Here is a 27,262-nt window from a genome sequence, read left to right as displayed (position 1 = left end):
CTCCAAATTTTCTGGGTTGTTTCCCCATTTTGTGTCCCCAGAGCTGTGGCCGTTCCAGTCTCTCAAAAATCCCAAATTTGCCCAAATTTCTCCAAATTTTCCCATTTTTAACCAAATTTTCCCATTTTAAACCAAATTTTCCCATTTTGGACCAAATTTCCCACTTTTCCCCCCATTTTTAACCAAATTTTCCAATGTTAGTCCCCATTTTGTGTCCCCGGAGCTGCAGGGAAATTGGGAAAAATGGGGAAAGAATTGAAAAAAATGGAAAAAAGGGGGGGAAATCGGGAAAAATATGGAAAAAATTGGGGAAAACAAAGGGAAAATGAGGGGGAGGTTCTGGCTCAGAGCGTGGTCAATGATGAGAGAAATTGGGGTGAAAAATGGGGAAATTGGGAAAAATGGAAAAAAATTAAAAATTGGGGGAAATGGGGAAAAAATGGCAAAAAATGGAAAAAATTGGGGAAAATGGGGAAATAATGGGAAAAACAAAGGGAAAATGAGGGGGAGGTTCCGGGCTCAGAGCGTGGTCAACGGGGAGAGAAATTGGGGGAAAACCAGGGAAATTGGGAAAAATGGGGAAAATTTAAAATTGGGGAAAAACAGGGAAAGAAATGAGAAAAAATGGGGAAAAAATGGGGAAAATGGGGAATAACAAAGGGAAAATGAGGGGGAGGTTCTGGCTCAGAGCGTGGTCAGTGGGGAGAGAAATTGGGGGAAAAATGGGGGAATTGGGAAAATGAAGAAAATTTAAAAATTGGGGGAAAAATTGGTAAAAAACGTGGGGGGAAAAAAGGAAAAAAATGGGGTAAAACAAAGGAAAAATGGGGAAAAAATAGGAAAAAACCAGGAAAAAAACAGGGAAAATGGGGGTAAAATGTGAGGAAAAAATGTGGGAAATATGTGGGAAAAAATAGGAAAAAACCAGGGAAAAATGGGGAAAAAAAAGGAAAAAAATGGGGAAAAATGGGGAGGAAATGGGGAAAAATAGGAAAAAAAACCAGGGAAAAGTGGGGAAAAAATAGGAAAAAACCGGGGGGAAATGGGGAAAAAATAGGAAAGAAAACAGGAAAAAATGTGGGAAAAATGGGGAATAAAATAGGAAAAAAATGTGGGGAAAATGGGAGGAAAAAAACAGGAAAAAATGTGCGGAAAATGGGGTGGAAATGGGGAAAAGTAGGAAAAATGTGGGGAAAATGGGAAAAAATAGGAAAAAACAGGGAAAAGTGGGGAAAAAATAGGAAAAAACAGGGAAAATGGGAGGAAAAAACAGGAAAAATGTGGGAAAAATAGGAAAAAAACAGGGAAAAATGGGAAAATGGAGGGAAATTGGAAAAATGGTGAAGAAATGGAAAGAACTGCAGAAAAATGGGGGAACTGGGGGGAAACAGGGAAAAATGTGGGAAACCAGGGAAAATCGGGGGGAAATGGGAAAAATAGGGGGAAATGAGGAAAAATAGGGGGAAAAATGGGGGAAAAAGGGAGGGGAAAAGAGGGAAAAATAGGAAAAAATGGTGAAAATGGAAAAAGTGAAAAAACGGGGAAAATTGGGTGGAAAGTGGTGAAAATATTGGGGGGAAATGGTGAAAAACGGGTTAAAATGGTGAAAATTTTGTTAAAATGGTGAAAATGGGTTGAAAATGGTGAAAAATGGGCAGAAAATGGTGAAAATGGGTTAAAATGGTGAAAATGGGTTAAAAATGACGAAAATGGGTTAAAATTGTGAAAATGGGTTAAAATGGGTTAAAATGGTGAAAATGGGTTAAAAATGTGAAAAATGGATTAAAATGGTGAAAATTTGGTTAAAATGGTGAAAATTGGGGTGGGAAACGGTGAAAATGGGTTAAAATGGTGAAAAATTGTGAAAATTGTGAATAATGGGTTAAAAATGGTGAAAATTGGGTGAAAATTGTGAAAAATGGGTTAAAAATGGTGACATTTGGGTGGAAATGGTGAAAATTGGGGGAAATGGTGAAAATGGGTTAAAAATGGTGAAAATGGGTGGAAAATGGTGAAAATTGGTTTAAAAATGGTGAAAATTGTGAAAAATGCGTTAAAAATGGTGAAAATGGGTGCAAATGGTGAAAATTGGGCTAAAAATGGTGAAAGTTGGGTGAAAATGGTGAAAATGGGTTAAAATGGTGAAAAATGGGTTAAAAATGACGAAAATGGGTTAAAATGGTGAAAAAATATTTAAAATGGTGAAAACATTGGGGGGAAATGGTGAAAAATGGGGTGGGAAATGGTTAAAATGGTGAAAATTGGGTTAAAAATGGTGAAAAATGGGTGAGGGACATCAAGATGGAGCCCGAGGACACCGAGGGTGACAATGCCAGCCCAGGAACGGCCTTGGGGACACCAGGATGGGCTGAGGGACACCAAAGTGGCCTCGGGGAGAACAATGGCCCCGAGGTCTCCTCAGATGTCCCCAATGTCCCCAAGGTCTCCAATGTCCCCAAGGTCCCCAAGGTCCCCAATGTGCCATCACCCCAACATCTCCAATGTCCAAACATCTCCAAGGTCCCCAAGGTTTTCAATGTCCCCAGTGTCCCATCACCCCAACATCTCCAAGGTCCCCAACGTCCCCAACGGCCCCTACACGCTCCATGTTCACAAGGTCCCCAAGGTCTCCAAGGTCCCAAACATCTCCAGTGTGCCCAAGGTCCCCATCATCCCAATGTCCCCAGGGTCCTCAAGGTCCCCATTGCTCCAACATCCCCAATGTCCCCAGTGTCCTCCATACTCCCAAGGTCCTCAAGGTCCCCAACATCTCCAATGTCCCCGAGGACCCATCACCCCAACATCTCCAATGTCCCCAAGGTCTCCAATGTCCTCAGTATCCCCAAGGTCCCATCACCCCAACATCTCCAGTGTCCCCAACATTCTCCAATGTTCCCAAGGTCCCCAAGGCCCCATCACCCCAGTGCACCTGATGTCCCCAGTGCCCCCAATGTCCCCATGGTCCCAAAGGTCTCCAACATCTCTGATGTCCCCAAGGTCCCCAAGGTCCCCATTGCCCCAACATCTCCAATGTCCCCAGTGTTTTCCAATGTCTCCAATGTCCCATCACCCCAACATCTCCAGTGTGCCCAAGGTCCCCATCATCCCAATGTCCCCAAGGTCTCCAATGTCCCCATCACCCCAACATCTCCAATGTCCCCAACATCTCCAATGTGCCCAACAACCTCCATATTCCCAAAGTCCCCAACGTCCTCAAGATTCCCAAGGTCTCCAACATCTCCAACATCTCCAAGGTCCCCAGTGTCCCCAAACTCCCCAAGGTCCCCAAGATCCCCATCACCCCAACATCTCCAACATCTCCAAGGTCCCCGAGATCTCCAAGGTCTCCTCACTCGTGTCCCCTCTCCCCCAGGCTTGTCCCGGTGTCCTGCCACCCCGTCCTGGCGGGTGACGCACTGCTCCTGGTGGTGGCCCAGCTGCCCCGGGTGTTCCTGTGGGGCGCCGGTGGCTTCGCGCCGCATGCGGACATCCCGCACAGGGACGTCCTGCACGGGGACATCCCACACGTGGACATCCCGCACGTGGACATCCCGCACAGGGACATCCCGCACAGGGACATCCCGCACACGGACATCCTGCACAGGGACATCCCGCACAGGGACATGTGGTTATGGGGGTCCATCAGGGTTATGGGGTCATGTGGTTATGGGGGTCCATCGAGATCATGGAAGTAACCAGGGTCATGGCGTTATGGGGTTCCATCAGGGCCATGTGGTTATGGGGGTCCATCATGGTGATGGGGTTATGGAGGTCCATCAAGTCTATGGGGTTATGGGGGTCCATCAGGGTCACGGGGGTCCATCAGGGTCATGAGGGTCCATCAAGGTCATGGTGGGTCAGCAGGATCATGGGGTTATGGAGTTCCATCAGGGTCATGGGGTTATGGGGGTCCATCAAGGTTATGTGGTTATGGGGGTCAATCAGGGTCATGGGGGTCCATCAAGGTCCTCGGGGTCCATCAAGGTCCTCGGGGTCCATCAAGGTCATGGGGTTATGGGGTTCCATCAAGGCCATGTGGTTATGGGGGTCCATCAGGGTGATGTGGTTATGGGGGTCCATCAAGGTTATGGGGTTATGGGGTTCCATCAAGGCCATGGGGTTGTGGAGGTCCATCATGATTATGGGATCATGGGGTTATGGGGGTCTATCAGGGTCATGGGTCCAAGGGGTTCCATCAGGGTCATGTGGTTATGAAGGTCTATCAGGGTCATGTGGTTCCATCATGGTTATGGGATCATGGGGGTCCATCAGGGTTATGGGGTTATGGAGGTCCATCAAGGTCATGGGGGTCCATCAGGGTCATGAGGGTCCATCAAGGTCATGGTGGGTCAGCAGGATCATGGGGTTATGGAGTTCCATCAGGGTCATGGGGTTATGGGGTTCCATCAGGGTCATGGGGTCATGGAGTTCCATCAAGGCCGTGTGGTTATGGAGCTCCATCAGGGTCATGGAGTCATGGGGGTACATGGAGGTCGTGGGGTTATGCAGTTCCATCAAGATCATGTGGTCAAGGGGGGTCACCAGGGTCATGCTCGGCCACCACGGTCATGATGGTCACCACATGGCCACGGGGGCCAACTGGGGTCACGTGAGCCACCTCTGACCCCCTGACCCCATGTGCAGGTAGGTGATGGTGCTGGGAGGGCTCCAACCCCACCCAACCCAAACACCCCATGGTCCCACCACCCATCTCATGGTCCCACTGCTGACCCCATGGTCCCACCACCCATCCCATGGTCCTACCACCCATCTCATGGGCCCACTGCTGACCCCATGGTCCCACCACCCATCTCATGGGCCCACTGCTGACCCCATGGCCCCACCACCACCCCATGGTCCCACCACTGAGCCCAAAACCCACCCAACCCAACCAACCCAACTCAACCCAACTCAACCCAACCAACCCAACCCATCTAACCCAACCCAACCCAACCCATGGTTGTATCACCACCCCATGGTCCCACCACCCATCCCATGGTCCCACCACTGATCTCATCATGTCCAGGAGATACGCTGGGGGCACTCCAACCCAACCCATCTAGCCCAACCCAACCCAACTCAACCATCTCATGGTCCCATCACCATCCCATGGTTCCACCACCCATCTCATGGTCCCACCACCCATTCCCTGGTCTCACCACAGATCCCATGACCCCGCCACTGATCCCATGGTCCCACCACTGACCCCAAAACCCACCCCAACCCACCCCAACCCAACCCAACCCAATCAACCCAACCCAACTCAACCTAACTCAACCCAACCAACCCAACCCAACCAAACCCAACCCACGGTCCCACCACCCATCCCATGGTCCCACCACTGATGTCCTGACCCATGTCCAGGTGATGCGCTGGGAGGGCTCCAACCCAACCCAACCCAACTTAACCATCCCATGGTCCCATCACCACCCCATGGTCCCATCACCACCCCATGACCCACCAGCACCCCATGGTCCCACCACCCATCCCATGACCCATCATCCATCCCATGGTCCCACCACCCATCCCATGACCCATCACCCATGCTATGGTCCCATCACCCACCCCATGGTCCCATCACCACCCCATGACCCATCATCCATTCCATGGTCCCACCACCATCTCGTGGTCCCACCTCACGCCCAGGTGATGCGCTGTGAGGGCTCCATGGCCACCACCAGCTTCAGGGGTGCCAGGCAGATCTACACCCACATCATCGAGGACATCAGCACCTAGGGGACCTGTGGTGGTGGCATCTGGAGGGATGTGGGGGTGGTGGCCACCATGATGTTGTGGAGATGGGGACATTAAGAGACACCTGGGGACATCTGGAGGGACATAGGGATGGTGGCCACCACGGTGTTGTGGAGATGGGGACATCAGGGGACACCTGGGAACACATGGTGGCATCTGGAAGGACGTGGGGATGGTGGCCACCATGATCTTGGGGAGATGGGGACACGAGGGGACACATGGTGGTGGCTGGTGGGACGTGGGGATGGTGGCCACCATGATCTTGTGGAGATGGGGACATCAGGAGACACCTGGGGACATCTGGAGAGACATGAGCATGGTGGCCACCACATCACCATGGAGATGGGGACATCAGGGGACACTTGGTGGTGGTATCTGGAGGGACATGGGGATGGTGGCCACCACATCACCATGGAGATGGGGACACCAGGGGACACGTGGTGGCATCTGGAGGGACGTGGGGACGGTGGCCACCATGATCTTGTGGAGATGGGGACAGCTGGGAACACATGGTGGTGGCATCAGGAGGGACGTGGGGATGGTGGCCACCACAACATCATGGACATGGGGACATCAGGAGACACGTGGTGGCATCTGGAGGGACGTGGGGACGGTGGCCACCATGATGTTTTGGAGATGGGGACATCAGGGGACACGTGGTGATGGCTGGAAGGATGTGGGGACGGTGGCCACCATGATCTTGTGGAAATGGGGACATCAGGGGAATCAGGAGACACGTGGTGGTGGCATCAGGAGGGACGTGGGGATGATGGCCACCACATCACCATGGAGATGGGGACATTCTGGGGACATCAGAGACATCAGGGGATATGTGGTGGCATCAGGAGGGACGTGGGGATGATGGCCACCATGTTGTTGTGGAGATGGGGACATTCTGGGGACACCGTGGGGATGTTGCTGCCGCCACCACAGCCTCGTGCAGCTGCAGGGACCGGGGGACGTCCCCTGGGCTCGGTCACCCGAGGGACGCGGGGACATCGGGGAGTGGACACAGCCGGACCTGGGGCCACCCTCACCCCCTGTCCCCACGGCCAGCGGGGACCCGATGTTCCCAAGGCCACCCTCACCCGGTGTCCCCAAGGCCACCCTCACTCAGTGTCCCCAAGGTCACCAGTGACTCAGTGTCCCCAGAGCCACTGTCACCTTGATGTCCCCTCCTGGTGCCACCATGGCCACAATGTCCCCAAGGCCACCATTTACTCAATGTCCCCTCCTGGTGCCACCATCGTCCTGATGTCCCCAAGGCCACCATCACTGACCCGATGTCCCCACAGTCGCTGTCACCCCGATGTCACCCTTGGCTTTGTGTCACTCTCTGGTGCCACCAATGTCCTGATGTCCCCAAGGCCACCATTGTCACCTCAGTGTCACCGCTGCTCTCGTGTCCTCTTCCGGTGCCACCATGGCCTCAGTGTCCCCAAGGCCACCACTGCCCTGATGTCCCCAAGGCCACCATCATCTCAATGTCCCCACAGTCGCTGTCACCCCGATGTCACCCTTGGCTTTGTGTCACTCTCTGGTGCCACCATGGCCTCAGTGTCCCCAAGGCCACCATCACTCAATGTCCCCAAGGCCTTGTGTCACCTTCTGGTGCCACCATCGCCTCAGTGTCCCCAAGGCCACCATTGCCCCGATGTCCCCAGGGCCACCATCACTCAATGTCCCCAAGGCCTTGTGTCCCCTCCTGGTGCTACCATGGCCCTGATGTCCCCAAGGCCACCACTGACCCAATGTCCCCTCCTGGTGCCACCATTATCCCAATGTCCCCAAGGTCACTGTCACCCTGATGTCCCCAAGGCCACCATTGTCACTTCACTGTCACCACTGCTCTCGTGTCCTCTTCAGGTGCCACCATCGCCTCAGTGTCCCCAAGGCCACCAATGCCCCGATGTCCCCAAGGCCGTGATGGCCCCGATGTCCCCTCCCGGTGTCACCGCTGTCCCCGTGTCCCCTCCCCCAGTGACCAAAATCCCATTTTTTCATCCATTTTTATTCATTGACTTTGTTGGGGACATTTGGGGACATTCTGGGGCCATTTGAGGACATTTGGGGCCATTTGGGGACATTTTGGGGACATTTGGGGACATTTGGGGACATTTTGGGGACATTCTGGGGCCATTTGAGGACATTTGGGGCCATTTGGGGACATTTTGGGGCCATTTGGGGACATTTTGGGGACATTTTGGAGCCCTCCCAGTTTGTCCCAGTTTGTCACTCACCGTACTGGAACGGTCTGGAGGCACCTGGGGGGGAGGGGAGGGGTCAGAGACCAGTATGGACCAGTACGGACCAGTATAAACCATTATGGACCAGTATGGACCAGTATGGACCAATATGGACCAGAATGGACCAGTATAAACCAGTACGGACCAGTACGGACCAGTATAGACCAGTATGAACCAGTACAGACCAGTATGGACCAGTATGGACCAGTACGGACCAGGATAAACCAGTATAAACCACTATGGACCAGTATGGACCAGTATGGACCAGTACAGACCCTCCCTCCCAGTATAAACCACTATCCTCAGTTTGTCCCAATCCCTCCCAGTATAACCCAGTCCCTCCCAGTTAATCCCAGTTTATCCCAGTAACCCCAAAACCATCCCAGTTCAGACCAGTTTGTCCCAGTTCCTCCCAGTAACCCCCCAATTCCCTCCCAGTGCCCTCCCAGTATAAACCAGTACCCCCCAGTCCCACCCAGCCCATCCCAGTTCCTCCCAGTTCAATCCCAGTTCCCTCCCAGTCAATCCCAGTTCCCTCCCAGTATAAACCAGTCCCTCCCAGTTCATCCCAGTCCATCCCAGTTCCTCCCAGTTCATCCCAGTCCCTCCCAGTATAACCCAGTTCCATCCCAGTCCATCCCTGTTCAATCCCAGTCCATCCCTGTTCAATCCCAGTCCCTTCCCAGTTCCCCCGTCTCCCCCAGTCCCTCCCAGTTCCCTCCCAGTATAAACCAGTATCTCCCAGTCCCTCCCAGTCCTTCCCAGTTCCCTTCCAGTCCATCCCAGTGCCTCCCAGTATAAACCAGTTCCTCCCAGTATCACCAGTGCCCGCAGCCGCTCTCGCTCCATTCCATGACCTTTGAGGGAACTGGGAGGGACTGGGATAAACTGGGAGGGACTGGGATAAACTGGGACGGAATTGAGGGATACTGGGAGGAGGGAATGGGACAGACTGGGACAAACTGGGGGATACTGGGAGGGAACTGGGAAGGGATTGGGACAAACTGGGGGGGGACAGGAGGGGAACTGGGACAAACTGGGAGGGACTGGGAGTTACTGGGAATGTACTGGGATGAACTGGGGAGTTACTGGAACGGACTGGGGAGTACTAGGGGTTACTGGGATGAACTGGGAGTTACTGGGATGGACTGGGAAGTTACTGCAGGGTTACTGGGAGTTACTGGGGAGTTACTGGGAGTTACTGGGATGAACTGGGATGAACTGGGATGAACTGGGGCCCCACGCACCTTCCCAGAGCAGCCGCTGGAACTGGAAATGGGGGGGGAACTGGGAGGAGGCGGGGCCAAGGGAGGGGGCGGGGCCAAGGAAAGAAGGGGCGTGGTCATAGAAGGGGCGGGGGCAGAGCTGAGGAGGGGCCGGGGAGGGACTGGGACAAACTGGGACAAACTGGGCATACTGGGATGGACTGGGAGGGACTGGGACATACTGGGAGCGGACTGGGGCAAACTCGGACATACTGGAAGTGATACTGGGATGAACTGGGAGGGACTGGGATGGACTGGGAGTGATACTGGGATGGACTGGTCTGTAGTGGGATGGGCTGGGAGATACTGGGAGGCACTGGGGCAAACTGGGATGTACTGGGAGCGATACTGGGATGGACGGAGAGGCACTGGAGGGTTAAAGGGGCTGTTCCCGCCTCCGCCGCCTCCCATTGGCTGACGCTCCCGCCCGTCACTTGCTGAGACCAATCAGCGCCCGGGAATACGACCCTGGGGCGGGGCCTGGAGGCGGTGCCATTTTAGAAACTTTTAGCCTTCAACTCCCGTCATGCACCGCAACCCTACAGACGCCTAACGGAGCCGGGCCTACAGCTCCCGTCATGCCCCGCGCTCCCCACAGCGCCCGTTATAGCCTTCCCGTGCCCCATTGGCGCCCCCAGACCCTGCGGGACCCTCGGCTGCCCCCCAGAGCTCACCCGGGACCCCCAAACGCCTCCTGGGACCCCCAAATGCCCCAGGGCACGCAGAGGCCTTCTAGCACCGCTTTCGGGCTTACATCTCCCGTCATCCCCCGCGGCCACAGAGCCCCCTCATGGCCGAGTTCCGGCCCTGCCACTCCCGTTCACGTCCCGCGCCCCACGGAGACCGCTCAGAGCCCCCCCAGGTGCCCTCCAAGGGCGCCCCGAGGCCACAGGGTCCTCTCAGGTCCCCTCCCGGATCCTCGAGCGCTCGTCACAGGCAGTTCTGGGACTACAGCTCCCATCGTGCCCCGTGGCTCCATTAAGCACCATTAAAGCAGGGCCTCTATCCCCCATGATGCCCCGCGACCTGATTAAAACAAAGCCTTCATCTCCTGTGATGCACCGGGGCTCTAATAAAGCAGCGCCTACATCTCCCATCATCCTCCGGGCCCCATAGATCCCTATTGTATCCGTGCATACAACTCCCATCATTCCCTGAGCCCTATAGAGCTCTATTACACCGTGCGTACAACTCCCATGATCCCCCTCACTCCATAGAGCCCCCTTATACACAGGCCTCCAACTCCCATCATGCCCTGTGCTCCATAGAGCTCATTATACCCACGCCTCCAACTCCCATCATCCCCTGAGCCCTATAGAGCTCTATTATACCCGCGCAAACAAATCCCATGATCCCCCGCGCCCCACAGAGTCCCATCTGTACGGCGTTTACATCTCCCATCAACCCGTACGCCATAGATCTCTATTATATCCACGCCTACAACTCCCATCATCCTCCACGCCCCGTTGAGCCCCATTATACACAGGCCTCCAACTCCCATCACCCCCCGCGCCCCACAGATCGCCGTTAATTCCCTCCCACACCCCAAAAACCCCCCAAAATGAGGAAAAAACCCCAAATTTCTTTGACCACCAACACTCAGACACCTCCGAGCTCCCAAATCCTTTAATATTCACAATTTCCCCCTGTTTAACCCCTCCCTCCCATCGAGTTCAGCTCAGCGGGTTTGACTGAGCTCCGTCTCCTCCACTGGGGGTTTTTGAGGGGATTTTGGGGTTTTTGGGGGGGTTTTTGGGGTCCCTCAGAGCAGGGCCCGGCCCCGCTGGGTGGGCAGGACCCCGAATCTCCGTTTCAGGGCCAGGCGGTGCCGCGAGAATTTGTCATCGGGGGAGAAGCGGGCGGGGTGGGCCGAGCGTGTGGGGAGCCCGGCCGGGGACACTTTCTGAGGGGAAAATTACACAGAATCCTATAAAATCCCACAAAATCCTACAAATTATCCCAAATCCCCCCTCAGGACAAGCAAACTCCCCAAAATTCCCCCAAAATCCTTAAAATTCCCCCCCCCCCCCCCCAATTCCTCTCCTCAGGACACACGAAATTTCCCGCCAAATTCCCCCCTCAGGACACCCCAAAATTCCTCCAAAATCCCAAAGCTGGCACCTCAGGACACTCAAAATCCCACAAATTCCCCCCAAAATGCCCCAAATTCCCCCTCAGGATCCCCAAAATCCCACAAATTCCCCCAAAATTCCCCCCTCAGGACATCTAAGATCCCTCAAATTCCCCCAAAATCTCCAAATTCCCCCAAATTCACCCTAAATTTCCCCCTCAGGACACCCAAAATCTCCCAAAATGCCCCAAATTTCCCCCAAATGCCCCAATTTCCCCCAAATCTCCCAAATTTTCCCCTCAGGATCCCACAAAATGCCCCAAAATCCACAAATTCCCCCTCAGGACACCCAAAACCCCTCAAAATGCCCCAAAATTCCCACTCAGGATGCCCAAAATCCTCCAAATTCCCCCAAAATCCCTCAAAATGCCCCAAATTCCTCCCCAAATTCTCTAAATTCCCTCAAATTCCCCCTGTACAACAAAAATCCTCCAAATTTCTCCCCCAAATTCCTCCAAAAATCCCCAAATTTCCCCTCAGGACACCCAAAATCCACAAAAATCTCCCCAAAATTCCCCAAATTCCCCCAAAATCCCCTCTAAGGACACCTAAAATCCCCCAAAATGCCCCAAATCCCCCAATTTCCCCCAAGTCTCCCAAACTCCCCCCTCAGGACACCCAAATTCCCCAAAAATGCCCCAAATTCCCCCTCCGGACACCTAAAATCCCCCAAATTCCACCCAAAATCTCCAAATTTTCCCAAATTCCCCTCAGGAGAACAAAAATGCCACAATTTCCTTTCAAATTCCCTAAATTCCCCCTCAGGACACCCAAATTCCACCCAAATCCTCCAAAATACCCCAAATTCCCCAAAATTCCCTCTCAGAATACTCAAATTCTCCCAAATCCCCTCGAATTCGCCTCTCAGGACACCCCAAAATCCAAAAAAAAATCTCCACAAGATCCCCCAAATTTTCTCAAAATCCCCCAAATTCCCCCAAAATTCTCTAAATTCCCTCAAATTCCCCCTCAGGACATCAAAAATCCTCCAAAATTCCCAGATTCTCCCCCAAATTCCTCCAAAATCCCCCAAATTCCCCCTCAGGACACCCCAAAATCTCCAAATCTCCCAAAATTCCTCAAATTACCCTCAGGACACCTAAAATCCACAAAAATCTCCCCAAAATTCCACCAAATTCTGCCCTCAGGACACCCAAAATCTCCCCAAATGCCCCAAATTCCCCCAAATGCCCAATTTCCCCAAAATCTCCCAAATTTCCCCCTCAGCATCCCCCAAAATCCACAAACTGCCCCTCAGGACACCCAAAATCCCCCAATTTCCCTCAAATTACTTCCAAACTTTCACAAATTCCCTCAAAACCCTCGAAATTTCTCCCCAAATCCCTCAAAATCTCCAAACTGCCCCAAAATCTCCCAAATTCCCCCTCAGGCTCCCCCAAATTGCCCCAAAATCCACAAACTGCCCCTCAGGACACCCAAAATCCCACAAATTCCCCCAAAATTCCCCAAATTCCCCCTCAGGAAACCAAAAATTCCCCAGATTTCCCCCAATTTCCCTCGAAAATCCACATTCAGGACACCCAAAATGTCTCAATTTCCCCCAAAATCCGCAAATTCGCCCCTCTGGACACCCAAACCCCCCAAAATGCCTCAAAAATCCCCCAAATTCCCTCCAAAATCCTTCAAATTCCCCCAAAATTCCCCAAATTTGCCCTTCAGGGCACTCAACTTCCTCCAAGTTCCTTCCCCCAAATTCCCTCAAAATCCCCCCTCAGGACACCCAAAATCCTCCAAATTTCCCCCAAATCCCCCAATGTCCCCCTCAGAACACCATCCTCCAAAATCCCTCAAAATTCCCTCTCAGAACACCCAAATTCTGCCAAATTCTGCAAAGTCCCCCTCAGAACACCCAAACTCCCCCAAATTCCTCCCAAACTTCCACAAATTCCCTCAAAATCCTCAAAATTTCTCCCCAGATCCCCCAAATCCCTCAAAATTCCCCCAAATTCCCCCTCAGGACACCCAAATTCCACCCAAAATTCCCCCTCAGGAAACCCAAAATCCCCAAAATTCCCCAAAATAACCCAAATTCCCCCATCAGGACAACAAAAATCCCCCAAATTCCTCTCAAATCCCCCAAAATTCCCTCTCAGAACCCCAAAATTCTCCCAAATTCCCCCCTCAGGACACCTAAAATCCCTCAAACTCCCCAAAGTCCCCAAAATCCCCCCAAACTCCCCCTCAGAACACTAAAAATAGCCCAAATTCTCCCTCAGAACACTCAAACTCCCAAAAATGCCCCAAATTTCCCCCTCAGGATGCCCAAATTCCCCCCAAAATCCCCCAAATTCCCATAAACTCCACCAAATTTCCCTAAAATTCCCCAATTTCCCCAAAATTTCCCAAATTCCCTCCTCAGGACAACCTAAATCCCACTAAAAAACCCCTTAGGACACCCAAAATTCCCTCAAATTCCCCCCAAAATTCCCCCCCAGGATGCCCCCAATCCCCCAAATTCTCCCAAAATGCCCCAAATTCTTCCCCAAATTCCCCCTCAAGACATCCAAACTCCCCCAAAATCCCCCTCAGGACACCCAAAGTCCCTCAAATTCCACAAAATCCCCCCAAATTCCCCCTCAGGACACGCCAAAACCCCTCAAAATCCTCCAAGACCCTCCCAAATTCCCTCAAATTCCCCAAATCCCCCGAATTATCCCTCGGGACACCCCAAATTCCCCCCCCAAAATCCTCCAAATTTCCTCCTCAGGACACCCGAATTCCCAAGAATTCCCCCCAAATTCCCCCAAAATTCCCCTCTCAGAAAACCCAAACTTCCCCAAAATGCCTCAAATTCCCCCAAATCCCCCCTCAGGACACCCCAAATCCCCCAAATTCTCCAAAATCCCCAAATTCCCCTTTGGGACACGAAAATCCCCCAGATTCCCATTTTTGACCCCCAACTTCCCACCTGATCACCCAAATTCCTATTTTTAGTCCCAAACTTTCCCTTCATTGACAAAAATTCTCCTTTTTTAGTCCCCAATTTCCCTTTCTGGCCCCAAATTCCCCTTCTTTGGTCCAATTTTTCCCTTTTTTAGACTAAAATTCCCCTTTTTTAGATCCAGACTTCTCACCTGAGCACCCAAATTCCCCTTTTAGGCCCAAATTCTCCTTTTTTGGTACAAATTTCCCTTTTTTGGACCCAAATTCTCCATTTTCAGCCCAAATTCTCCATTTTTGGCCCCAAATTCTCCATTTTTGAACCCAAATTTCCCTTTTTAGTCCCAAATTTCCCTTTTTTGGACCCAAATTCCCCCTTTTTTTGTTACAAATTTCTCATTTTCGGACCCAAATCCTCCCTTTATTCAACCCAAGTTCTCCATTTTTGAACCCAATTTTCCCCTTTTTAGTCCCAAATTCTCTCTTTCTAGTCCCCATTTCCCCCTTTTCAGTCCCGAATTCCCATTTTTTATTCCCAAATTTCCCCTTTTTCTAACAAATTTCCCCTTTTCGCCTCACAACTCACATCCCTATTGTTATGAACAAAAATTCTGTTGATTTTTTTCTGTGAGAAAAAGGTTACCACTGTTGCTGCAGGGGTTCTGCCTGTGTTATGGTAATTACGGGTCGTTGTTGTTAATGGTTGTTTTTGTATCAGTAAAAGCCCTGGCTGGGGCAAGTTGATGGCCCTTCTCTGAGACAGTGAAGGGTGGGGTACCTCCTGAACAGTGAGGAGAAGAGACTTTGGAGGGGAGGGATATGCAAAATAACTCCAAGGACCAGCATGCTGTGTGGGACCCCTGCTCCGAATGCACTGAGAAAACCCCAAAAAAAACGAGCCACCTAAGAGTTGAGAGATTGGAGTGATATCTGGATGAGAGGAGCGGAGTGCTGGGCCTGCAGAGATGCTGAAAACCTTCGTTGTTCCTCACCCTGTGTTCGAGAGCCCCCGGGCCAGGTCTGGGAGGAAGCAAGACTGAGACCAATTCAACATTGGAGGGTCTTGATGCCCTAAAGGCTCCCACGAGGACCGGACCCCCAGCTCTGCCCTTAGTGACAAAGCTGCACATGTCATCCTCCTCCTCTGAGACACCCTGGGAGAGGCAGCGGGAGACTGCAGCCCCGCGGAGCTGCCCAGTCCTGAGCTGATCACTTATAATAAAGGCATTAAAAGGAGAAAAAGTCTCCTGGCCCTATTTATTTCAGCTGGGGTGCTCGTCCAGGATAGCCACGCCGAAAGAGGACACCAGGACTGGCCATCTTGGACCTCCAGGACAGCTGGCTACCAGGACCAGAGGGATCGGCTCAGGAGCAACGATGCAGAGGAGCACCGGAGCACCGGACTGGTGAGAAATCCGGTGGCGGGATTGGGAGACGTGCACATGTGTGTGTGAGTGAGACGAGGCCGGCAGCCAGACCCTCAACCTGAGAGTGGACCCCTAAGTACCGCGTTTCTGAGCTTTCGAGAGAAAGCCAGCTGGGAACAGGGGCGGTGCTTGGAACTAGTGTGAGTGAGTCGTCTCCTAAGGGGGGAAAAGGGCCCCCCCCCTCCGGGCGTGCAGAGGCAATATTTGTATGAGTGGCACGCACCCAAAGTAAGTCCTGACAGAGGGAAGTCAGGCAGATTTGTAAGTCCCGAGAAGGATTCGGGTAGCTCACAAGTGCTGCAGGCAAAGTAAGTCCTGACAAAGGAGTCAGGCACAAACCCCAGCGAAGGAAGCTGCGGTTTGCTTTTAAGTCCTGATACGGTGAAGCCTAAGAATTGGCAGGTTAGGCAAACTAAAAATCAGGCAGTTGTTTTTCCTGACTGAGGGAGTCAGGCACGACCCGGATTCTTAGGCCGAGGTTTCGTGTATTCAAGTCCTGATAGATGTAAGACCTGATGTTGGGAAAGTTGGGCAATCAGGAGATCGGGCAGTTGGTTCAGTATAAAGTCCTGAGCATCAGGCAGAAATTTGAAGTTTGGTGGAGGAGGCTGAAGCTCCTCAGAGGAGTTTTTTTTGAAATTACCTGTCAGTAGAGGCACCTTTGGAATTTTTTGCTATTGAGATCTGAAAAATGGGAGGGTGTAATAGTAAAAAGACCGGCAAGAGGCTGAGGTATATACATCCCAATAGTCCCTTAGGAGAACTGTTAGTAAAATGGAATTCTACAGAGGCCATGGAGGGATTAGATAAAGTGAAAATGATCCACTACTGTGTAGAAGTCTGGCTAGAATTAGAGTTGCAAGGAGGATGGCCTTGGTGTGGGACAAAGGATAAGTGGATGTGCCAACAACTAAATAATTATCTGACAGCTCGAGGGGATATTGATCCTGAGCAATTACTGTATGTATCTTGCTGGGTAAAGAGCGCTGTTGAAGATGAAGAAGGTGCAAATTTGTAAGGTACAGAGGAAGAAAGAGGGGAATGAAGGAGGGGATGATAGGACTAGTAAAAGATGGAACCCCCTGGATTATTTGCCTCCTTCTCCCCCTCCACCTTATAATCCTTTTCTTCAAGCACCTCAAATGGCAGGTCCGGTTCTTCCCCCGGCTGCCATCTCATTACCACCTGCTCAAATTCCTCCTTCTACCTCTTCAGCTTCCCCTATGATAAACTCAGTATCTCCTCCAGCAACCACTCCCTCACCACCCCCTTCAGCTCCTCCAGTTCCTTCTGCATCACCACAAGTGCCTACTCCACCTGCTGCATTCTCCACCCCTTCTCCAGCTCCACTTAATATCCACACTCAGGCTCTTCTCCCCCTCCTATTGCTGTCCCTTTACCTCCTCCTAGTTGGGACACAAATGCCGCCTCACCCAGTAAACAGCTATCAGCAAATACACCTGCTGATGTGCAGAAAGTTCAGGGTAACCCAGATATCCCTCAAACTAGTTTGGCATCTGAAGATGGGCCTTACTGTAGCACCAGATCCAAGACCTCCAAGGCAGAGAGACTCTTTCCCCTCAGAGAGGTTCCTATGGGAGGAGTAGCGGGAGGTGTTGGCTTTGTGAATGCTCCCCTAACTGCTTCTGAGGTGAGAGGATTCAAGAAAGAGTTGGGACATTTAGTTGAGGACCCAGTGGGCATAGCCAACCAAGTGGATCAATTTCTAGGTCCAAATATCTACACTTGGGGGGAGATGAATTCCATCCTGAGTATATTATTTTCCCCAGAAGAGGTCCAGATGATAAGGGCGGCTGGCATAAGAATTTGGGAGAAAGATAACAGTCCAGGACCCCAGGTGCCAACAGGTGAATAGAAATTGCCACTAATGGATCCCAGCTGGAACCCTAATCAGGAGGAGGGGAGGAAGGCCATGAGGGAATATAGGTCTTTGATAATTCGGGGGATCAAAGAGTCAGTTCCCAAAGGAACTAACACCCAATTGGCATTTGAGGGTGCACAAGAGAAGGATGAAGCTCCTTCTGCCTGGCTTAACCGCCTAAAGCAGAACTTCCAGTTGTACTCTAGAATAGACCCAGACACCCTAGAAGGTCAAATGCTACTAAAAGTCCAATTTGTTACCAAATCTTGGCCTGATATAAGGAGAAAATTGGAAAAGATGAAAGATTGGCAAGAGAAGGACATTAATGAGTTATTAAGAGAGGCATTGAAGGTGTATTTAAGGAGGGAGGAAGAAAAAGCAAAGGCCAAGGCTAAGATCATGGTTGCTGTAGCTATAGAAAGTGCAGGGTGGGAGGGTCCACCACCAGGAGAAGGCAAGGATAGGTCAGTACTGTCAGGTACAAGAGGGATGGAGAGACCTCAAGGCTCTTTGAGAGAACGACATTGCTCTTACTGTGGAGAGGCAGGACACATCAGGAGGTTTTGTAGAAAGCTCAGTCTCGATGCGGCAATAGCCAGGGAACAAGATAATTTAGGGAAGATCCTTAGAGGTGACAATTAGAGGGTCAGGGGCTTTACACTTTAGGGCACCTGATGCAACATCTAGAAGAGCCCTTGGTAAACTTTGAGGTGGGACCCCTAAATGAAGAATTAGAATTTTTTGACTAGATACAGGAGCAGATAAGTCCTTTCTCAACAAGGTAACATCTGAAGTTAGACAAAAACAGCTAAGTAGAAAGGATATCCAATAGCACCAAAACTGGCCAGTAACACTAAACTTGTAATAAGTGATGTGAAAGTAAAAGGTACCTTATTGTTTTCTTGCTGTGTGTGTGAGAGTGAGTCACAAGCAAAGTCAGCCTCAACTTCCCGGGCTGGTGGGAAGGGGGCAGTAGAAGTGTGTGTGACCTGCAAACCAGGCTTGTGTCCCCTGGGAAGGTGGGGGCTGTGGCTAAAGTGTGTGTGTGACCTGCAAACCAGACTAGTGCTCCCCAGATGTGTGAGGGAGCCGTAGCTGTGAGAGCGTGAGTGACACGCAGAGAGCCTCACAGGTGAATGTGCACCAGAGGCAACCAGAGTCAGGGCCCTTCCAAGAGGCCCAGAGATACTGAGACCTGTGGGCCAACCCCAAGTTGAGGGGGGGCTACAGGGACCCGTGATTTTCTAGCAATAATGATCCAGTTTGTGTCTTGAGGGTGTGAAGGAATGTGTGATAGTGAATGAGAAATAAAAGACAGTGAATATAGACGAATTAGAATAGAGGTAATGTAGATTGTGCATTACAAGTTTTACCACATCTCCTTAGAGGGGAGAGTATTGTGTAGAAGAATGGTGTAAGAAAAAAAAATTAAAAATTTAAGTGTAAGGGGTTGAAAGAAAAGTAGTATTTAAGCTGTAAGTGAAAGTAAGAAACAGAAGAAAGAGATAAATAAATAAGATCTTGAAAACAGAACAGAAAACCAGTGAATTAAATACACAGAAAAATAAGAGAATAAAAGCACTCTGGGAGTTAAGTTAGCTAACCGAAATACAACTCCCTGCAAAATTCAGAGTGTGCAGAAGTTGGTAAGAGAAACATACAAGCTATGGAGAGGTTAACCAATAACATTAAACCGAGAAACTGAGTTTTGATAAAATCATAAAATAGCAGACCATCAATGCTTATGTTTGAAAGCCTGTTTCAGGTACTCTTCATTACTAATTCGACTGTGCAGACCAAAAGAAAGAGGTTGGACTCACATCACTCTCACCTCCTGGCATTGGACCAGGATTCAGCATCAGTTTTTTTCCCTCTGGCATTCTGGCATTGGACTGGACTCCACCCCATTCTCCCTCTGGCACTGGACCGGACTCCACCCCATTCTCCTTCTGGCATTGGGCCAGACTCCAGTTTTTCCTTCTGGCATTGGGCCAGAGTCCACACCACTCTCACCCCCGGGCACTGGATAAGGATTCAACCACATCACAAGTTAATTCAGCTGAGTATACTGTGACTTAAAGTTGACTCTCAGAAGGAAGAGTCAAAAAGACTGAACTGTATGGGAAAATAATTGGTATCAGAGTTCTAACATTGCTTAAAATGTTTCAAGATGATTCTGTGTAAACTATGTTGGTAAAAAATTTAAGACTGTGAATAAGTAATTATGGTTAAGTTCCCAAGTTAATTCTAAAGACTCCAGGTTAATCCTCTACAGAACACTCCCCTGGGAGGGGAAACCAAAATTGGTAGGGAACAGACCAAGAGAGGTTTAACCAGAGAAGCAGGCAGAAGGGACTCTAAAGAGCTTGGAAGCTTCTCTTCAGTAAAATTCCCCAAGAGGCAAGGCCAGGTGGGCAGGCTGTGCAAGATGACCCATACCGGACTCTTGGGAAGGGTAGTACTGATGGCTCTGATTGCTGGTGGTGCTCTGGGGAGCCCAGCTGAGCTGTGCAGTGAATGCTACCAACCCCTCTGTGAGGAGGAAGTGAGCTCCTTGTCCAACAGAGTCCACATCAGTTCTAACCCTGATTGTGTTAACCTCTCCCAATTGGTCCTTTATCAGAAAAATAAGAGAGTGTATTGGAGAGCATACAATACTGCCACTTTTAGGCAGCCACTCCTAGGAGAGTGCCCTATAGGGGAAGCCTGGTTGTGCTTTGAATGTGATGCTGCTGAAACAAGCTCAGTAGATCTAGTAAAAAGCAAAGAAATGGTGAAAATGGTAAGAAAAATTGTTTGTAACAAGTATTTAGCAGTGGAGTATTCAGCCACCCAGTGGATCCCAAGAGATCCAAACAAATTAGAGTCTGTTGAAAAAAAAAGAAAGAGACAAGTGTGATCACCAAGAAGTTTATGAATGTCATGAGTGTACTGAAAAAGAGATAAACCCCTTTTGGAAAATGAAAGAACTGTGTATATGTTGGGAATGCCCAACAGAAGCTGAAAACACATTTCAGGGGAGCTCAAAACCCCAAGGTTTAGTCTCTGATAACACAGCACACACAAAATTGTCAGGTCTGGCAGATGCACCGCTAGAATGATAAAACCAATTTTCTTATTATTACCCAAAGAAACTGGATCAAGTTTAGGAGTTCCTATATATAATGATTTGGGAGAAATTAAACAGATTAAGCAAAGTGAAATAGAAATTGAGGAAATTCAAAATTGTAAAGGACACGTTCAGACCCCAATATTTATGTTAAACAAAGTCATCAGGCTCCAGGCAGTATTAAAAATAAAGAATGCAATTATTAGAAACATTTCAAATGAAATAAAAAATTAGCATGTGTAAATAATCAAGAACAAACTCCTACACTTGATTCCAGTTGGTGGGAGAACCTGGAGATTTTCAAAAAGGATGTATGGGAAAAGGTAGTTTTTCTCACTGTGTGTATACTTGGAGGATTGCTCTTTTTACTATGCTTATTTATCTGTTTCATTAAAATAGTATTTGCAGTGCAGACCAACCTAAGGAAACCAAGGAAAGTAACAAAGTTAAGTAACCATGATTACCAAAGTGCAGAAGAAATTTATAGTCAATTTGAAAAATTAAATATGAAGCCCATGAGTCCAAAATTGTAAGTTGATGCGAGCTTAAACTTTAAGCTCAATCAAAGAAAAAGAGGGGGGACTGTTATAAACAAAAACTTCTGGTAATTTATTTTTGTGAGAAAAAAGTTACCACTGTATGCTGCTGGGCTGCTGCTTGTGTTATGGTAATTACGGGTCGTTGTTGTTAATAGTTGTTTTGGTATCAGTAAAAGCCCTGGCTGGGGTGAGTTAATGGCCCTTGTCTGAGACAGTGAAGGATGGGGTACCTCCGGAACAGTGAGGAGAAGAGATTTTGGAGGGGAGGGATATGCAAAATAACTCTAAGGACCAGCATGCTGTGTGGGACCCCTATTCCAAATGCACGGAGAAAACCCCAAAAACAACGAGCCACCTAAGAGTTGAGAGATTGGAGTGATGTCTGGACAAGAGGAGCAGAGTGCTGGGCCTGCAGAGATGCTGAACACCTTCGGAGTCCCTCTTGCCCTGAGCACGGGAGTTGTCCCTGGCACTGAGGGCCGGCTAAGACAGCCAGCAAAAGTAACATCGGGAGGGATCACCACGCCCTAAAAGGCTCCCAGAAGGACCTGATCCCCAGCTCTGCCCCTAATGGATAAAGCTGCGCATATCCTCCTCCTTGGAGTCGCCCTGGGAGAGACTACGGGAAGCTGCAGACCCGTCCACACTGCCCAATCCTGAGCTGATCACTTATAATAAAGGCATTAAAAAGGAGCAGAAGTCTCCTGGCCCTGTTTATTTCATATAAGGTGTGAATTCAGTTCACAGCATGACAGCATATGAATTACCAAGTGCCATGGCCAGCCCATACAGCTAACAGTGTTATAAATAAGAAGCTTGACTAGGCCAATATTCAAACAGCAATCAATTTATTATTTAATATGGTAAAGTATGAGCAATACAGCACTGGGTACAATGGAGGAAGTTTTCCCTCCAACTGCACACTGATAGTTGAGGCTTACAGGTATTTATAAGGGTACTCATCAGGTTTTTCAGCAGTTTCTATTTCCAATTTTTTTTACTCATCAGCAATTTTTATTCCACATTATTACATCACAATTGTGATTTTAATTTCTCAGGATGTATTCTCAAAGGAGTATCCCCAGATGGTGGTGGTGCATTTTCCGAAAGAAGAAATACAAATCCCATCTGGTGGGGTCCAGCTCCCCAGATGTGTGTCCACCTTTTAATTGCTGAGACTATAAATCTAATAACAGTGATGTCTTGCTTACTTTTGGTCTAAGCCATAAATCCTTGAGGTGATGTTCATCTTCCTTTCTCAAGCTGTTTTTCTCTGCTTCAATGAGGTGTGAGATAAGCATATTTCCTTTATATGTATTCCAAAGCTACAGTTTCCAGGATACAAGTAATATTCTAAAATTATACTTCAAAAGGTTATTATTGCAAAGCATTTTATGGATTAAATGCAGGCAAAAAGCAACATCCTTAACACCTTAATTCCAATGCTCCTAAATCAACCAGGGTTAATTGCAAACAAAAGATAGGTTCAAAGGCCTTTTTCCATGCTTTATTTTCCTCAGTTATTATTAGAATTCACAGCTCTCCCATTGTCGGGGTCCACACATCTCGCATTCACAAATGCACATATTGCCTGTTTGTACCTGACATGAAATACAGCTTTGCATCTCACAGAGGCCACTTTGGGGTCCCTTAAAACATTTCTGGGGAACATTTGGGGCAGTTTTGGGTCTGGTGAGAGAATTCAGAGTGAACTTGAGGGTCTGGAGGACACTTGGATGAGCCAGGTGGGAACTTGGAGGGGTACTCAGGGATTCTGAGGGACAGTTCAGGGTCCGGGACAAAACTTGGGTGTCCAGGGGGGCCCTAGGAGGTCAGGGAGGGGAATTTGGGGCCCTTTAGGGTCCGGGTGGGCCCTTGGGGGACTCAAACGGGGCTCTCGGGGGCGCAGGAGGTGACGGGACTTTTAGGCGCGGGTATCAAACGGTTTAAAGAGGCCGCGGAGCATCATGGGAGTTCTGGGCGCAGCTGCACTGGCTCTCGGTGGGGCGCAGAGCATGATGGGAGCTGTAGTCCTGGAAGTGGCTCGAACACAATGTTTGGGGTCCAGGAAGGCTCTTGGGGGACACTTTTGTTTCCAAGCCGCGACTTGAGGTCCTTGGGGAAACTTAAACTGTTTGGGAGCGCTTGCCGGGAGCTTGGGGAGCTCTAACCGGGCTCTTTAGGGTGCAGGGCACGGCAGGAGTTTTAGGCATAGGACTGTGTTCTGAGGGGCCGTGGAGCTGTGGGGATGACAGGAAATGAATTCCCAGAAGTGGCTGTACCCGGCATCTGTGTGGTTCAGAGCACTCAAGGGGTCCGGGGACACTTTGAGGGGTCCCGAATGGGTGCTGAGGGAGCACGGAGGGATCCTGGAGGGTCTGGGGGAAAATTATGGGAAAGATGTGGGCGGATACCGGGATTCTACCGGGGCATGACGGGCGTTGTAGGCCCGGCTCCAATGAGGCTGTAACAGGCTGCGGGGCATGACGGGAGTTGTATGCAAAAATAAAATATGGCGCCCATCTAGGCACCAACCCCAGACTCGGATCCCTGGTGCTGATTGACTGCAACTGGTGATGGGCGGGAGCCTCGGCAAATGGGACGCGGTGGAGGCGGTAACAGCCTATTCACCCTCCTCCAGTCCCTCCCACTAGAGCTCAGTTCATTCCCAGTACAGACCAGTAAACCCTCAGTAAAGCCCAGTTCATCCCAAGTACAATCCAGTACAACCCCAGTGCCCCTCCAGTTCCTCCCAGTAGAGCCCAGTCCATCCCAATACACCCGAGTTGATTCCCAGTTGTTTCCAGTTCATCCCAGTGTCATCCACAGGATGCCCCAGTGTCCCCAATCTTCTCTGCAATAACCGCAGTGTCCCCGTTATGTCCCAGTATCCCCCAGTGTGACTCCCAGTATGTCCCAGTGTTTCCCACAGCATTCCCAGTGTTCCCCAGTATGTCCCAGTCCTCCCCAGTGTCACTCCCTGTATATCCCAGTGTCTCCCACAGCGTTCCCAGTGTTCCCCAGTATGTCCCAGTCCTCCCCAGTGTTTCCAAGGACAGTTTCATTTCTCACGGTGGCCGTGGCAGCCAAACCCAGCAGTGAGGTCAGTGCAGTGCCCATGGCCACAGCCCCTTGCAGGGCCCAGTGCAGCTTGGGCTGATGATCCACCCTCACAGCTGGCCCAGGGCAGCTCTGCAGTGCCTTTGGTGGCACCTGGGGCTGGCACACACCTGAGCAGTGTGTCTGTTTGCAGTGGGGAAACTCAGAAGTTTCAGATTGCTTCGAAAAATCCCAAAAAAGGGAAAACCCCTCTGAGGCTGGGTGCAGCCAGCTCTGCAAGCACAGCAGGGCCCAGGGCAATGAGGACAGACAGGATGGGGCTGGGCAATGTGGAGCAAGGTTGTCCACACTGGGTCAGAGCTCCAGGCACAGCTTCTGTGAGCAGGCCAGAGCTGCTGAGGAGAGACCCTGGGTCAAAATCAATCACAGAATGCTGCAATCACCTCTTCTCCAAGTAAAATAAAATAAAATAAAATAAAATACAATAAAATAAAATAAAATAAAATAAAATACAATAAAATAAAATAAAATAAAATAAAATAAAATAAAATAAAATAAAATAAAATAAAATAAAATAAAATAAAATAATCCTTTAAAATAGGAAAGTGTATTTTTTACAAGTCTTTGAAATATTTCTCTAACACTGGACTAGGAAAATTTTAATGACCCTCTCAGGGTTTTGGTGTTGTTTACATCAGACTCAGTCCCTGGGAGTGCCTTTAAAAAACTTCTCAACAACTCAAAATTAAATTGAAACTCCAAAGTTTCTTGAGGTTTAATGGGTCCCACATGAGGGACACAACTGACAAAGTGTCCCCAGGTTCCAGTTAGAGCAGAACACTGGAGGCAGTGATGACAGCTGGGGACAAACAAGGCCAAGGTGTCTCCGGTGCTGAGAAAAGATGGATGTGTTTCAGGAATGCCAAGGGCCAAGGCCTGAGCCCCAGCCCCTGGCCAGGCAGATCCTGTCCCTCCCTCCTTGCTCAGGGCTCTTGCTGGGATTGGCACTGGCATGTGGGGATGGGCAATGCCAAGGGCAGGAGCATGGGGCGACCCCTGCCAGGCTGCTGAGCTGGGACAAGGAGGCAATGAGGCCCCAGGCCTGCAAGGGTCACTTGTCCCCTCATTGCCTCAGGCCCAGGCCCAGCAGCCATGGCCAAAGTGCTGCCCAGGCTGGCTCTGGCAGGGCTGTCTTGCAGCTGCTGCCCATCCCTGCGCCCTGTGCAGCCCAGGCTGTGCCACGGTGTCCCTGCCCTGCACCTCTGTCCCTGCAGGCTGTCGGCATCCCCCGGCTGCCCCACCTGGCTGGGCCCTTCCTTTGCTGACAGCTCTGCCTCCTGCCTGCCTCTGCCTGCCCACACAAAGCCTGGGGCCAATACCAAAAGGGTTCATTTCATTTTTACCCTTCCTGTGGACTTTCAGTACAGGAACAAGGCATGCAGGGGCTGCTTTCCCAGCAAGGATGGTTGGAAGAGAAGAAGAAGACATCTGGCTCAAGGGTGCAGGGATAGAGAAAACAAGGACTGAATCTGGGAACTTGTGGTGGGTTTTATGGAAATGGATAAATTGTAATTCACATTTAGCAACTGTACATATGCAACACACTGGTAGAATTACAGGTCCGTGTAAGGTCAGGAGTTATCCCTCACTGGGATAGAGCTCTGGCGTGAATAAATAACACCCTCTGAAATATCAAATTAGTGTTAAGAAGCCTCTTCTGATATTTCAGAGTATGGTGACAGCGGGGCTTCACAGACCCAAGGAGTCAGCTGTGACACTGTGCAAACTCATGGAACAAAGGGTCCATTGTGACACAGCAGAATCCCTGGAACCAAAATCCATTTTGGCACATTGGGACCTAATTGAACCAATGGTCCATTGTGATACTGTGGATCCAAGGAAATCATTGTGACCCTGAGAAACCTCTTAGAACCAAGGGGCAATTGTGACACAGCAAGGCCTGGTGGAACCATGGGTCAATTGTGACACTGCAGAACCTCATGGAACCAAGGGGACCGTGTTCAACGGCGGAACCTCATGGAACAAAGGGTCCATGGTGACACTGCAGAACCAAGGAGACTGCTGCTGGCAGTGTGAAATCTCATGGAACCAGAAGTCCATTGTAACACAGCAAGGCTTCGTGAACCAAGGAACCATTGTGACACTATGGGGTCTTGGCAGGCCAAGGGGCAGTTGTGATACTGTGTGGCACCATGGAACCAAGGAGTCCATCGTGACACTGCAGGGCCCCTGGAACTAAGGATCCATGGAACAGTGGAGGACTCCACGGAACCAGAGGTCCATTGGGACATTGTGGGGCCTCATGGAATCCTGGAGGCCATGATGACACTTGGAGACCTTGTTGAATCAAGGGGTTCTGCAGGGCCTCATGGAACCAAGGAGACCCTTCTGACACTGTGAGTCCCCATGGAACCAAACATCCATTGTGATACTGCGGCAACCAAGGAGACCCCTGTGACACTGCAAGGCCTCATGGAAGCAAGGACCATTGGGTCACTCTGGAGCCCCATTGAAACAAGAGGCCAGTGTGACACATCTGGGCCTCATGGAACCAAGGATCCAATATGACACCACCACTGTGACACTGCAGGGTCCCATGGAAACAAGGGAACAGGGAACAGGTCTGGTTGGCTTGGCTTGACTGGTCCAACTGCCCTTGGCATGTTGAGGGTCTCTTCTCTTGTACCCCTGAAACGCTGGGGCTCTGGGCTTTCCTTGAAATGGAAAAGAACTGCTTTTCTCGTTGAAGTATCCATGGCCAAAATGGGATTCCCTCTCCAAAATTCCCAATATCCAGGGATTGCTCCCAGAAAAAAGCCGCCATTGCCAACAAGTCTGCCTGCCTTTGGCTTCCTGAGACCTGGGTCTCACATGCCTCATGAAACCTTGGAGAACATTGTGACACTGTTGGGCCATTGGAAATGCAG

At 50.2% G+C, this 27,262-nt stretch overlaps 1 protein-coding gene across 1 annotated transcript in view; it reads right to left on the bottom strand.

Moving 5' to 3' along the window:
- Positions 1-6,480: 6,480 nt before the first annotated feature.
- Positions 6,481-27,262, bottom strand: part of LOC134413701 (olfactory receptor 14J1-like) — a gene marked incomplete at its 5' end in the record, with an annotated part of 35,131 nt that continues 14,349 nt past the window's right edge. Inside the window, 3 exons of the mRNA XM_063147743.1 lie at positions 6,481-6,557; positions 7,995-8,018; positions 9,248-9,269. Coding sequence (XP_063003813.1) covers positions 6,481-6,557; positions 7,995-8,018; positions 9,248-9,269 — 123 coding nt within the window. The remainder of the gene's footprint in view (positions 6,558-7,994; positions 8,019-9,247; positions 9,270-27,262) is intronic.

This window comes from Melospiza melodia, unplaced genomic scaffold (assembly GCF_035770615.1).
Source record: "Melospiza melodia melodia isolate bMelMel2 unplaced genomic scaffold, bMelMel2.pri scaffold_48, whole genome shotgun sequence".
Lineage (NCBI taxonomy): Eukaryota > Metazoa > Chordata > Aves > Passeriformes > Passerellidae > Melospiza > Melospiza melodia.
Note: the sequence above shows the minus strand (reverse complement) of the source record. Positions and strands in the feature narration are given on the sequence as shown.